General features: G+C 35.9%; 1 protein-coding gene across 3 annotated transcripts in view; it reads right to left on the minus strand.

Annotated features, from left to right (window-relative positions):
- The window catches only part of LOC121411918 (protein diaphanous homolog 2-like), a 68,023-nt gene extending 54,750 nt beyond the window's left edge, over positions 1–13,273 (minus strand). The window contains exons 1-2 of one of the 3 annotated variants that reach the window (XM_041604832.1): positions 12,420–13,273; positions 813–995 (exon numbers count right to left, since the gene is read on the minus strand). In XM_041604832.1, the coding sequence (XP_041460766.1) occupies positions 813–995; positions 12,420–12,443 (207 nt within the window). In that variant the 5' untranslated portion in view covers positions 12,444–13,273. Of the gene's footprint in view, positions 1–812; positions 996–3,264; positions 4,428–6,324; positions 6,629–12,419 lie in introns of those variants that run through there. The other 2 variants (XM_041604823.1, XM_041604814.1) reach the window with 2 other exon arrangements.
- Between the last annotated feature and the right edge of the window lie 2,946 nt (positions 13,274–16,219).

Below are 16,219 nucleotides of genomic sequence, written 5' to 3' on the forward strand. Positions count from 1 at the left end.
GTGGCTTTTATTATCACTTGTACATCTTTAGAATATTATAATAAAGACAATAAATGCTCTTTCAAAGGATATGCAGAGGTGGATACATGTAGTAGTAAGACTGAAATACGGACCTTGAGATTGAGTCTTTGTTTGTTCAGTTTTATTATGTATCATATTCCCATTATATATTTCATTATTGACATCCAATACCTCTGCTTTGTTTATGGGGGAGAAGACAAACGTTTCCATTACTTTTGCACAGAAAAGCTACTGATACTGGTACTGGTTGAATGCAGAGGATGGCATTTATTCATCTTGTGCCCCTACTTTCACTTTAATATCTGACTGTCAAGAAATATATTGCATGTATCTACCTCTTTTACTATGTCTTTATTTAAGTCCTTCTTCTTTATGATAGTTGAATTTACCTCATGAAATTAATGTAATTTATGATATGCTATCTTAAAGAGGGCACTGCATATCTCATTGTTGAGGAAAATTGCTGAAGGAAAAACATCACAGTGAAAAGAAAAGACTGATGTGTAGGGTGATGTGGACGGCAGGGGTAAATACATCAAGGAGTTCACACATGGGATGAGACACGTTTTCAATATTTCTATATTCTAATATTACATTAATAAAAATTATATATACAAACTCCCACAGAACCTACCATGTCTATTACTTCAGTAAAGACACTGATACACAAGGAAAAAATAGGGAGAAGCATGAACCCACTGGAATACAATCATTCAACCTGAAATCAAGGAGTGCGTGCATTAACCCCTACAGAAGAACCTGCTTTGGAGAAATTTGAACCAAGAACTTACCAGCATTCTCTCAAAGGCTGCAAGGACTTCATTGTCGGTGAGATTAGCCTCCAGAGACCTCTCGTACTCCGCCTGAGCATCGGCCGATTCATCAGCAACATTCTGCCTGGATTGGGGTATCCGCGGCTGCTTGGCTGAACTCTCCTTACGACTGGGCTTGTTAGACCCTCGTATGTTGCTGAACTGCAAGATGGAAAACAAACATCAGACATACATGCAAATATTAATGAAGATCAACAGAAAATACTCAATATATTTCTACATTGAATTTGAAGAATGAATCAGTACTTGCATATAGATCAAGTGCTGGTTCTTCAGAAAGAATATACCTTTATCATTTATAAGAGATGCTAATATGATGACAGACTTCCAGGTATAACTGCTGTGCAACCATACAAGAAATCACATTTGTAGAAAAGTTTTACCTATGTCACCAAACTTGATTTATGAAGCCCAGCCTGCCCATGATCTTGACTGAGCTTAATCTTGACCAGTCTAATGTAACAAAAGAAAATGATGAGACCACTGTCGAGATCAACAGTATGATGGTGGTCCCCAAGTCTGCGCACCTAACAATTTGAGTTAAAGGTAAATGCTAGTTTTGGTAACGATATCAAAATGAGTTCGTACAGAATCCAATGAAATGACCACTAAAGTGTCTGTTTGTATAAATAAAACGCATGTGCCAAAGGATTCTGGAAGAAATTGTGTAATTGCTGAGAAATCAGCAAATAAGCACGGGATTCGGGTAGGGCGTCGTGCCCGACGCCCTAAGCAATAATTATACATTGTCCCACGTGCGCTTATCTGTGTTGGGGATTTTCGGTGTGAACATTTTTCAGCGTAGATTTCAAGATTTCACAAAGTCCAGTTAATATAACTGTACCAGATCTAGATCCTCGATGATATACTGGCAATTAAGTCTTGTTTTACAGACTTTCTCATGAAATCAGTGTTAACTGCAACTACTGGAATTTCTCTTTAAGATTTAACATGAATTTCTTTTTATTTCATAAAATCTTTCAGTTGATGTTTCTTACATCATTATGAGTTAGTGTGCCAAATGCTAGTATATCATAAAAACAAATATATAATTTTCATGGAAAAAAATCTCAGGCAGTCATTTTCAGATTGAACAAAAAAATGGTGCCCCATGTCTGCGCACCCATTCACTTTGCATGCGATTTGGGAATTTTGTTGAGAAAGGCTGCATTTTGAGGCTATCACACGAAATGCCCAAATTAAATTATTTTTCCACCATTGTGAGTCGGATTTTGTAATCAATATCTGTCTATGCATTAGATGTGAAGTTTGTGTTCGTTGCATATCTTCTTTTACTAGAATCGCGCAGATACGCGTATGCGCAGATAAGGGGGACTGCGCAGACTTAGGGGAACTTGCCATAGTATAGCCAGCTGGAATGTAGAAAGTAGTACAGTGCTATGAAATAACTTTACACCTTGCTGGCAGAAGGGCTTTCCACTAAACTAGTTTTAGGAAGGTAGTGAGAACATTGTCTAACACACTGCAAATTTTTTGAAGCATGGGCTATATGTAAATACTAATGCCTTTGTACGCCAGGCACACAGGAACTGAAAATTGCTACAAAGTCCATGTGCACCCTCCAGCCCTTCTTCCAGGCAGGTAACGACACATAGAATCAAATTAGTTTGAATCTTACAACAATATGGAAAGCCTCTCAAGAGCCTTTAGCTTGTCAAGAACAATATTTTTTGTAGACAAACGCAGAATGGATTCTTGAGGTCCTAATCACCACAGGCCTATACTATAAACCATCATTTGGTTCATGCACTTAAACGTACATAACCCACATATTCGACTTTAACAAGCCTTGGTCACAATCCACCGTGCATCATCATGTTTTTAGTTCTTACAATCTTTACGGAGGTTATGGCCACAGCAGCCACATTTTTCTGAAAAAGGTGAGGAGTGGCAAGAGTAGGGAGGGAGGATGTCAGTGCACGCAACTCCCATGGCCGTGAACGGTTGTGTGCATCAAAGTTTTTGCACATGGTAAGTAAGTAAGTTGTACGTTCTTTATCGTGCTTACAACGTATGATCTCTGTGCGATTGACACATTATCGTACGGAGGTTGTACTTCACGTGCTGCTCGTGTACAGTGTCCTCGCTCATTTGCAAGTTGTACATGTAAGTTCATGCATGGAGAGATGCCAACCCCATTATAAAAAAGAAATGCAATATTTTGAAGGATGATCTGAAGTACTTTGCAAAAGAAGTGTGTATTTTAGGGAAAAATGTATTCATCATGAATCCTACAGTATACAAACAGCAAAAGAAAAAAGGCATCTCTGTTTCTTTGAACAATAAAAGTACATGTATTATCAGTTTGGTTAGAACATTCTACCAAAGAAGACCATTCACATAGATTTATATGAAATATGGTACATACTAAATGTAAGATAAATCTTACTTTTGCTTCCCTCAATACTTTTGAGAAGTCTGGTACATTTGTTCTTCGTCTGTCCCTATCTACCTTCTTCTTTTCCTTTTTCTTTGGCGTATCAAGAGTATTGCCATTCTCTGTCTTCTTATCAATGTTATTTCTCTCTTCCTCTCCATCCGCTTCTACATCCAAGCTCCCATTCTTAGTAGGAGTATCCTCAACAACGCTATCATCCAGGATGCTATCGTCAGTCACACTGCCACCTTCTTTCCTCTTCTTCTTCTTGAGCAACTTCCCAGCAGCATTGGACACCTTCTTTGCCCTTGATTTCTTCTTCCGTTCCAAAGTAGGTGTCTCACTATCGTTGTTGGTAGTGCCTTCATCCTTGGTGACACAAACCTGAGGCAGTGTGGAAGTCCCATCTGTGTCAACAGAATCACCATCTTGTACGACATCAGAATCTTCCAGAGACTTCTCCTCTCCTGACTTAGCCCCACCTCTGAACTTCAACATGGCATAGAAAATTTGCAATCTTGATTAGATCCAAGTCCAGAAGGCACTTCCTTGTTACTAATACATGTAATAAGTAATATGACTCATCAAATCATGAGAAGCACTAGTCTTGACTTTGCAACCAACTCAAAGATACTCCTCATTTACAGCTCACAATGGTTTACACCCTTGGATATAGTTCACTGAACATTGTCTGTCCATTACAAGGTTAATACACCAAAATGTCTGAACATCAAATGTCGAGAAGGTATCAAATGAATTATTCACAATTAAAGATCCACAAGAAACAAGAAGTAAGCTGTTCTCTGTACTTGTCAAGAGTATGTCTTACACCACAACTGATTATTTAATGGTAACACTAGTTGATATCCACCCCACATTGGTTTCAAGATACTATTTTCGCGATAAGATATGCAGCACACTCAGTGTGTACAGAGGTTTTCTGTTGTATCCAATGCAAAGGTAACTGCAGCATTCTTGCTTCACCAAGTCACACCTAAAGCAAACAGAGTAACTAGGCAATGACCATTTTACTAGAGTCCATTTACAACCCTAAACTATTCAGAAGTTGCAATCGGTCAGTAAACTGATAACAAGATCCAATGTAAATACCCTACATGTTGTTTCTTCGTATCAAGAAAGTCAACCGATCTCAACACCAACAAAACTATCTCGTATATGACCAATAAAAGGACATGCACGTAAATCGTTGAAAATTTGAGTTAAATTTGCATAAACAGTGTATTTTGATATGCGGATGAGGGTACATAAAGTGATGGTTGAAGGTTGAATTTCAAGAACCACACCGATTTCACCAAAGACAACATTAACCAGATATGGGGATGCTGGTAGTATAACATTGCAGGATGCTCTGAAGTACATGTCATGTCCTGGACAAAGAAATTGTATGGAAAAAGGCGACACAAATTGATAGGGATGGGACCAAAGGAAATACATACAGAGCCAAGGTCTTTAATATGTAGAAAGTGGAATAATGCTGAACCACTGAACATCAAGGTGTTCATGCCATGGTGTTGCATGTTAAACTCAAAGTGTAAGCCAACATGTACAGCAGAGGAACTTCGGAGGAACTTATTAGCAGAGGAAAACTTGTATCAATCGGGGACATCAAAATCTTCCTTTCAAAAAGCAAATTTGTTTCAGAATCAGGTGAGTACCAAACATTAATTTACACTGTTCACAAACTGACCATTATACATAATTTGGACCTGCATTCAAGACTAATAAGTAATAACTTGAGAAACGTCAGTCACATTTTATAAACACAAGTCTTGATCTCATTCATTCAACATCTTTTACTTATTTTGGAGGGGGCGGAGGGTCTCCAGAATTGCTGTCTTTGCTTTTGGTTTGTCCAGATCCCTTCCCATTTTTTTTAGACAAATTTGAACTATAATTGTAATATAAAGATATATCAAATCTAATTATTTAATAACTGTATCTCAGAATTTGCTTACAATGAAATGAGTATTACAATGTATGCATAGAGGGTTATTCTTGAACTGCTGATATCAGATCACTCAGGCTTTCTTTTCATACTACTGTATACAAGACTACAGTACAAAGTATTTGTTTTGATTTGTATTTCAGGTATCTAGAATTTGTATGGCTATTCAAATGCATGGGCATCTAGTATATATATATTTTTTTTATTTTGCTGATCAAGACAAACAATATCAGGTCACTTCAAATGGTTGTGCTGAAAACTCTTTTTAACCTGCCTATACGAGATTCATATTAATCCCAATCAATGCTAATGTATTAAGCTATATAATGTATGCATGATGCCTTAGTATTTCTCCCCATATTATAGTAATTACCAACATCCCTTTTCTGCTTATTATGCACAAAATGACAAAATTTCACAATCACACTTTAAAATCTGTGCCAAGAAGTTATTTTTACAGGTCAAATAAAGACATCTGAAAACAGGATGATTGACCATGGATTATTAGACAACTTGGGGAAAGTTCATGAAGTGTCTTTTAAAACAAATCGAGGGTACTTTTTGCAAACTGATCAGATCATAATGAATTTCGAAAGAGATTGTTTAATTTGTAAATGAAGTAGTGATGATCTTATTTGGCAAGATTTCAAAAGTAATATCCTAATAATAAGGTATCGGTGTCCATATACAGTAGGTAGTATATCAACACACTTGAGTGTTTGCGTTGTAGGACTACTCATGTCATTGATTTCTGCAGTTCCTTGACTATTATTAAATATTAAAACAAAAATAAGATGTTTAGTATAATGTATTTACATAAAATCAATTTGTCTTAATATCTACCACCCATTATCCTCTTAAAGGCCACATTTGAATAAATTCATTGAGCGATTTCTTCATCCTCTCCATCTACTATTACTTTAGTGAATATTGATGAAATACACCATATACCATACATCCTACCTAGTGAGCCTAATATAATAGTACCAGTACATGTAATGTACGTTACACAATGTACTACATACACAGTCACACGTTTTAATACACGTCATGTCATCACCTACATGTACAACACCATGATATTGCTGTAACAGTAAGCTACTTACCGGTCTCTTACGACGAATATTAAAATTCATCTCGTTTCCAGTACTTCAAGACTCAATTATACGCTTAAGGATGGCGTTCACATAAGGGAAAACACTTGAAGTGAAATAAATGACAGTTTGTGAAACACAACTGTCTGAAGTCAAATTTTCATAACGAACCGCCAAAGACATTCAAATAATCATTAGCTATACTCTGAAAGTCCTAAGTCAACAGACCGTGGCGTTGTTTGAAAAGAATAGAGTTGGTGAACCTTGGACTGTTATTGTTAACGCTCGCAAACAATAGAGAAATTCCTCAGGTCTTGCTAGTACAGCAGTACACACATGGGCATTTCTCGCAAGGCTTTTAAATTGACAAATTTATTTGGGGGGAACATTAATTTGGCAAAGACATAAGTGAAATTTTAATAATGGCAAGAGATATTTTCAGAGCTGCCAACCTCAACAAGAACATTTCAGTATCATAAAAGCAGAAAATCAGTATTTTGGTGAGGAAATCATTATTTTCAAAGAAATACCATACGACAACACATAAAACTAGAACTTTAGAAATCAGTATTTTGCATGAAATCATTTTAGTAAATTCTTCTCATTTGTCAGTCAGTACTAGATATGGAAAATCTGTACTTCTTGGCAGCTCTCTACTTTTATTATTTTTTTCTGACTGAAGTCATTAGAGTTTTGCAAATTGTTGTTCAAGCTTTAAAAGCAGTCGTTTCATCATCCTCTGGATTTTCTTTAAACAACATGAAATCTTAGGACTCCTGACAATCTTCCTATGGATCTACCATTCATTTTGTGTTCACAGGAAGCCAACAAATATTGTTCCAGAGCAATATATAAGGAAAATTGCATTCCAGAGAACTGATGCATTTTATTTCCTTTCTCATCAATCAAAAATTGGAAGGGCTAAAACATGGACCTACAACTACAATGACAACTGAGGATATTTACTCCAATCAAATATCTCTAGACATTGAGAGAGGTGAATTTATATTACAAGTGGCAAAGCAAAAAGGTCCAAATTAGACCAAATATCTTTACAGAATTGACCGAAATTCCTGAAAATTTCAAATATTAAAGGATTGTGTGTCAGACTCTTGTCAGCCGATGATTTAACCATGTGATGTGGCTATGTACAAGGTCTATGGGTTAAAAAAAAGTTTACAATAAGCGGTGCTGCACCAGCCCAACTTTGCTCAATCTTGAGATTTTAGGCCCAATCGGCCCTCTTCGAGATTCAAGAAACCCCATCTCCACCATCGCAAGAAGAGCAATTCCTGCTCGAGCGAGGCATCAACGCATTATGGTCTGATCAAAAGCCATGAATAAAATAATCCCGAGTGCTTCTGCACCTGCGAATTAGCGGGATAATTCGTAAAATAGCGCTCTATATGGCAAATATATATTTTGACTTGGGATTGCATGCAATCTCGAGATTAATCCTGCGAACTAGCGCAATAATTGTGTCTCCATTACAAATAATCTCGAGATTGTTCAGATCAGGATAATTTGCTGGATCAGAAATAGCGTGCTAATTTGAAAACTCGGGCTGATGCAGACGGCCCTCATGTCTAACTTTAAATATTTCATTTTAAAAATGAGAAAACAGTCAGACCAGCCTTAATGGCCACCTCTCTATAGCAGCCACCTATCTATGGTGGTCACTATTCCTTCAGAAGCAAATTGAAGAACCTATAGTGCTTAGTCAGTCACCTGTTTATAAAGGCCACATTTTGTTTTGCCGAGGGTGATAAATGGTCACTACAGACAGGTTTCACTGTTGCATGATTAGTAGTTTCAACTAGCATGCAGCAAATAATAATGTACCAATTCTCAAGATAGAAAAGACAAATCTCAAAATAATTCCCTATTGTATAAAGCCTGTACTTTGCTACCATTACACACTTCTCACCCATAATCTCTTCGTTTGTCAATGCAAATTTCCTTTGATTACTTTTTAATAAAGAAATTCAATTAAATCTTGAAAGTATTAACTAATGTGCAAGAAAGAATTTCAAAAAAATTAAAACAGCACTATCACACCAAGATCTCTTTATCACTGAATATCCCTTGAATTTCCAAAATTTATATGAATTTTTAATAGGTTAATATGTATTCAAGGTTTAAAGGTTTATTGATGACTAATTCATTGGCAAACCTTGACCAAGTTTGTGTCAATGATGACCTTCTGAAACCTACCTTGAATTCATCGGTAAATACTGCAAATTATCACCCAAAGCAATGATGTACATTAGTGATCAAATTCATTTACATTGAACTCTTCTTTACAAAATGAGACATTTAATGTGAAATTGTGCAAATCTTTCAAACTAATGAGCACCAGTGTAGGCCTTTAGATGACAGGCCATTTTCAGTTATACCCCCAAACCCTACAAATTCTCTTGCTTCATAACAAATATCAATATCATCAAATTGTCTATTACTCAATGTACAAACTGTACATCTGCATTTCAAAGCCCCTGGCTCCTAATATAAGAAAAATAAAAACACATTCAACTTCACTTTACTTTAATAGCACTGCAGTTCTTCATGGAGAGCCAAGAAAGACCCTTCCGTCTCAATCACCGCAAATCTATACAATCAATACATTTATTTTCATCTTGGAACAAAGTACCCATCCTCTGGATGATTTGTTGACCTGAGTCACCGCAGGGCACACAATGAAGAAGATCCACAGAAGATCAATTTAACCAATGTTTCACTTTCAATCACAAATGGGAGAAGGGGGATGGTGCATAATGCGAAATACAGCCAACCTAGTAGTGAGGCCTTTGTTCCTCTGCTACACAGATCTACCCAGTACAAAAAACAGTCGCTTTCACACTCTTCTCAATAATTCGGGAAAATATTACTCTTTTTCCTGACAAAACTTTGGTACTTACACGATTCGCATCATTGCAAATATTCAATATGTGTCAACAAAATATACAAATGTATCTTGTACTCCATTTTCACAATCTATCCCAAGAGGTCTTCAGGTTTTCAAAAAAAAAAAGGGTAATGCAATCAAATACTAAGTATTAAACATTTATCATTAATTTTTGCCACTTTGGACACTTCATGATAATTAAAAAAAAAAAACACCATTCCAGGATATGGGATTTCTTAGTTTGGATGCATGCAGTTCGGGTGGTCATGGAAAGTGTTCTAGAATGAGTCCAGTTATAAATTTACACCTCAACTGTTTCTGAAGAATATGGTGAATATGGTAATGCCAAGGAAATAAAGGACAAGGTTTAGTGTATTTTTGTAAAATTTCTAGACAAGCCAATCATTTCTTGAATTCGTAAGAATAACAAGGAAATAACTTTGCATCTTAACAAGGAAACAAAGTCATAAACTTCTCATTTCTTTTGTTTCTTCTAATTCTATCCAGGCATTAGTCTGTGTTCATTACGCCTTGCAGGATAGCCAAGCCAAAGCCTCTGGGTTCTTTTCCTGATTTTAAAGAGAATGTGGAAGCACCTAATGAGACCTGATGGATATGGAATTATCCGCTCCATCACTTATATCTTCTCCTGATGGGTGATGCGGTCCGCACCCTCTTGCATCTGCCTTTCAGGCTCGATACTATACAGACTTAGGAGCATATTACACACCTAAGAATCTCTGGGTGAACGTACACACTAGATCTAATCTCCTAGAAAATTGCATTTTAACCCATTAAACCTTCCACCTATGGCCTGTCCAGTTCAATCAAATCATAAATTGAACTTTATTGCTCCATGAAATGCCCTACTACAATACGTTGTGGTTGATACTTGATAGTGTACAGTGTGCATTATGTAGATAGCATACTGTAATTATACTCATGTACGCTTTTCATAATCCCATCCTCCAATTAGCCGCCTAAGAGTAATGCGGATAATTCAATCAAAATTGCGTTCGCAAACTCCGAAAATAATCCGCACTATTTTTACGAGCGCCCGTCCTGAAAAAGGCGGATAATCGTCATGACAACTGGACACGCCCCCTCCGATGCAGTGGTGTTGGAAAAGGGTGACCTTGTGATCACTCCATGAAATTTTCCGCATTATTTGGAAATGCGTTCATAAAGTCAAAATCTGGTCCTTATTCTGCTATTATGCGGATAATAGCAGCATCAAAACAATGCAGATAACTCTGGTCCTCCTCCGATTTTACGACCAAATTATGCTGCTATTAGCCGCATAATTGGGTTTATGAAAGGGGTAATGGACTTTATATTTCCAAAGAAAACAATTATGGCTTAATTCAGCACCCATAAACATGTTATGATATAATGTAGTAGCTCTCATTCTCATATAACTACCCCTTACCATGGAGGTAGAAACTACCTCCATGCTATTATTAAACTAAAAATCTAGCAATCTGTCCATAACACCTCAAAGTCAGGAATCATTTTTTTTGGTTACTATTAAAGATTTGTAATGACCCACTATAAACCTACAGAGTGCCAATACTAAAGCAATAAAAATCAATTATCCTTTACCTACTACTGAGCTTATGAGTAACCTTGGTGGTTCTGATATCATTTCAGATTACAATGACACAAATCAAGTTTGGAATTTGAAAATATGGTATAGTCAATCACACAATAGCAACAAGTTCATGGGTCATCTACATGTATAACCAGAAGACAGATCAAACTTTGAATAAACATGTCAATCTCATTGTCAGATTATCCTCTGAACCATGAATATCTGTTGGGTAGGCCTATACAGTGAATAAGTGAAGAAACAGACATTCCATATGATTTCAATAGTGTCCCAAACAAATCCTGAGTACATGCTGATTTGCAATCCACATGTATTTAAGTCCAGTCAACAAATAGAATTTAGAAAGGAAGGAATATTGGGCAATGATACGAAAATCCTCATGTCTATTATGGTGGGTGCAATGGAACTTTTCAATGATTTTATTTCTTTTAAAGTAAATGCCATGTTGAAACATATTCACCAGAACTGGTGAAATATCTAAAAGTCATGCTCCTCTATTTGCATCCATTGACATTTTGTATAAAGACTTGGAGTCAGGCCTATATAATGCACAGTACTGAGCTATGCTAATAACTACTGCATGAGATTTTGTACAGCTTGTTATTTTCCATTAAAAGCTCAAGTTGAATCAAGATAAAAAAAAGAATGAAAGTACACGTAGGAATGAAAGGGGGGGGGGGGGTATTCATAATATACAGTAAAAACATCAATAACAAATGTGGGCAGTTTGTAACATCCTTACATAGATCTATACTTCATCTTTACTTGCATGCCTGGGTAAGGATGTATTGTAAATTGCCAATTTGTATACTGACAACTCATCCATTCACCACATGGTCTACTTTCAATTAGTCTAATGCCATTCTGTCCATCAACATTCCGTTTAACAACCATTTGGTCCAATTATTACTTTGTGTAATCACTAATTCGTCTACATGTATGACCATTTCGTCTCATATTACCAGTTGGTCAACATCCATTTTATTTCCATTCATTTTGCACAAATGGTGCAATAGCTCAGTCGATAGAGTGGGGTATTCGTATTCCGGTGACCCGGGTTCGATTCCCAAGTGGTGCACTAGTGCCCTCTGGTAAGGCATTAATCCTCATTACCAGGTCCCTCGGAGAGGACCTTAAGACGTCGGTCCCCCGGTTGCTTGAATACAAGCATTCATGCTTTCTTAGCAATCGGTAAAAAAAAAATCCCCACCAATCATCATGGTATATGGACCAAAGGGCCATAGCTCATACATCAAGAGATGTAATTTAATTTTTTACCTGTTGTTTCTACAATATATATTCAAACTACAACATGTATTTAATACTTATTCAAATTCAACAAGCTGTGGGACATTACTGGTATTACATTGTAAGGTAGTAAATGAATGGTAAAGTGGAGTTAACAAGAAATACATTTAGATTGAAAACAAGTTTTAGTTCTCATACAAATCCAAAATGATAAAACTTCCAACACCATAAGAAAAATAGTACTGTGACACTCAACTCTTAACTGTAGCTGTGTATCGATGGAAAAGGGGGGGGGAGTGAACTGAAAACATATATGAATGAAGTGCAAAGTCTCAGAATTCTTACCCGTAGTTTAATTGATCGCATCATTTTGAATCTATGCAGGAGCTGGTTATCCTCCCCTATCTTAATTGGTATATCCTTGTTATATACAATCCAATTAGAAATGTGGGGGGAAAAAGGCTGCTTTCAGGGATAGGTGCTGCTAAGCAAAAAAGATCATCCTTTCCTCAAAGCATCAGAATAATTATGTGGAGTGTTGTAGACAGCAACAAAAGCATGTTTATAACTCCTATCTTTCTCCAGAATCTGATGTGTGTACAACCAAACATCAGAAGCTACAGATCTTGGCCATCATTATCAGAGCTATGCAAACATGTGTCATAAATTCTCCAGCGTGGACTGACTGACCATGCCACTAGTGAAGTTGGACTCCAACCAAACCAAAGTTTTGGAAAAGTGGGAAACGATGACTAAATCCAAACGGGAGTACCAACACCAGAACGTCTATTCCAAAGACTGGTAAAGAAATCAGGCAATGTAAACAAAGTACACAGGCCAGCAAACTCCTTACTCATCCAAATACCATATTACATGGATCCACCCCTTTATTCTTAATCACAGAGCGTTTACTTAAGACTGTCCATAAGAATGTAAGGCATCGGCAGACTTGTATTCATGTATAGTGGACATGCCCCTGACTGCCAAAGCACTTCAATTAACAATGTCTTAAACTTCTAGTATTCAGTAACATCCAATAGATAGTAAACTTATCCCGAGTATAACAGAAATGAGCAGTAGAGGGTTTCAGACTAGTCGTGGCAAAGGCGCAAAACTTTCAGCCAACAGGTTTCGAGCAGCTGCAGAATTTGTCCTCCGCAGTCCTTCGCCATACAGTGTTTACATATTGTAAATGCAGAGTAGACCAGAATGTGTGGAACCACCTACTCAACCATGGGTCTGTTCCATACAGCAAATCGACCAATAGGAGGTCGACTTTATTGATTCATTTGTTATGCTAGGTCACAATGAATTGATCCAGGACATCCTCGAGACTTCCTCTAAATTCTTTCCACTCTCTTTCACTAATTTTCCTTTCTTCATGGATTACATTCTGTTTCAGCTCACAATCTTTCTATCAGAATTCTTTTGATAGGTGATGTTTTCATCCAAGTAAATCCTAAGAAGAAGATTGTGTTCTTGGTGTTCCTATAGACTCTCAGTCTCATCTCTCATTTCTCTATCTGATAATCACTCTATTTTGAAAAGTAAATCTAGTGAGTAATCATCAGAAGAGCACATGAAATTTCATTCTGAAACAGCTGTGCAAGATATCAAGGAATATTAGGGGATAGATCATTTCGACAACATCTTTTATATCTGTTCTTCCTTGACAACTATACTGACTGATATGGTGATCATAACATTGGAACAAATCGAAGAAATCAACTAAAATGATCTACCCGATTTTCCTTTCAACTGTTATACTTTTTTTTAATATTTGTTTTTGATAGCAACCGACATATGAACAAGCAAAGATATTCGTCATTTCAATTTTTAAAAGTCAAATGGAATCCCTCTCTATCTGGGCAGAGCTAAATCAAATGTTGAAAAATCTTATGCTTAATAACAACTAAATTTAAGAGACTAAATGGGAGTGATGAGTTGTTTACCATTATATAGTTTCAATTTTAGTTCTTAGACTAATATGTGAAATCAAAATCAAAACACGATTTCGAAAAATTTTTGGATAAAAAATATGCCAATAGGTTACATTTTCCTTCTATATGCATGACTACCTGCTGCTTCATATAATCTGACCGAGTAGCTTCCGGTCAGATCGGTCAATGTCAGTTAATTTGATCATAGACTCTACATGGTGTGATAAGATGTGATTCACTGATATGAATCCATCCTTATAGGTATCACACAGCTGGGTGTTAATATCAGTTCAACACCAAAACCTACATGCTGTCATCGTTTATTCTAAGAAAATCAGTCTTTTATCTTCACTCCGGAAGTGGTTTATTCTAAGCCTGTCAGAAGAAACAATCAATAATAATCCCAATAAGAATTTGTTTCTTTGTTTTACTTTCATGGTACATGATTATTTTCCAGAACCATATAAACATACTAAAACAATATCAAGGATAATACCATCTTTCAAATTTGCAAATTTGAAATAACTCGAAAATACTATAAATATTATCATATTTCCATTTTGTTGTTGTAGTACATTCCATAATGTATGAAAATAAAAAGAGTTTAACCAATTTTATATTAAAAGCGGTAACATTTCAACTGACATCATACAAAATAAATGATGTGTATGATGCAGTTTGTTCAAGTGATAGTACCCTCATATCAATACATGTAGTTCAAAATCTTAAATTTGATTCAAGTGTGTGTATAACATGGATAATATCAATGTAAAGTTTCCATTGACCCAGACTGCATGTGATTTCTTAAAGGAGAATGAAACCATTGGAACAAGATAGCTTGTGTGTAAACAGAAAAATCAAAGAAACAGATCAACAAAAGTTTGAGAAAAATCAGACAAATAATGAGAAAGTTATGAGCATTTGAATATTGCGATCACTATTGCTATGGAGATAGCAAATTGGCAATGCGACAAAGATGTGTGATGTCACTGATAAACAACTCTCCCTTTATTACTTTAGTATATATTTCACTTGAATTGCCTCTTTTATCACATCTATCCATAGATCATGTGTTCTTTCTACATGAGGGCATGTAATACATATTTTTTAAGAATACATAATGGATAAAGAGTTTGTATCATCGTAAGAAAAAGCAAAAAGAGACATTTTGAGGGTATTTTATAGTCCACCAAAGGGAAAGTTGTTCATCAGTGACATCACACATCCTTGTCGCATTGCCAATGCGAGGATCTCCATAGCATTAGTGATTGCAATATTCAAATGCTCATAACTTTCTCATTATTTGTCCGATTTTTCTCAAACTTTCTTTATTCTTATTCTTTGATTTTTCTGTTTCTACACAAGCCTACTTGTTCCAAAGGTTTCATTCCCCTTTAAATGTCACACTTCAATTTTATAACAAATAAATGCTTATAACATATTGGTTAAAGTAAAACTAGGAATCTACAACAACAAACTGTATTCTAAATTAGATAAAAGAAAATCAGTAATCTAAAGCCATTAAAGTAATTATAAATGCAACATAAGCTAAATAGAACAGTCATAAAAAACGATCCCACAAATCACCCTATCCCGATAATCCTTTTTGAAAATTGAAATGTAATTCAGACTCCAAGACATGATCAAGTCCTCAATCCCCTGCAGCCTCCACCATAAATGTAACTCTAAATCCTTGCAATACATACCTAAACATGCTAAATATATTTGGGTAAGTGATGAATTGTGCATTTTTTTTATATTAGAGCCTACATGTACAAATCATCTATCTCCTACTGGAACTATTAAAAAACAGGTCTTTCTTGAATCTTGATATTTTTCTCAAATCCCCAATCCCTAAAAGGAATTGCTGAGATAATCTCAATGCATACATATTCTAAAATTGATAGGTTCAACCTCAGGGTAGCTTAGACTGCAAACATAATAACTTGAACAACTAATGATGCAGTGATACCTGAATAATATTTGTCAGAACAATCTTAACCCAATTTCTAAAGCAAATGATTTATTCATCAGACTGTCAGAGCAAATGTTCATAAAGTGAATAGATATATATGCACTGCATGCCTAATTGAACTTTGTGAAAATAAATTCTGCAAGTTCAAAAGTTTACGCCCTCGATTCTGGACAATAAATTTTATGATCGGGACAAAATTATGCTTCTACCCTCTTTGTGTTCATTTCTTT

This window comes from Lytechinus variegatus, chromosome 1 (genome assembly GCF_018143015.1).
Source record: "Lytechinus variegatus isolate NC3 chromosome 1, Lvar_3.0, whole genome shotgun sequence".
Classification (NCBI taxonomy): domain Eukaryota; kingdom Metazoa; phylum Echinodermata; class Echinoidea; order Temnopleuroida; family Toxopneustidae; genus Lytechinus; species Lytechinus variegatus.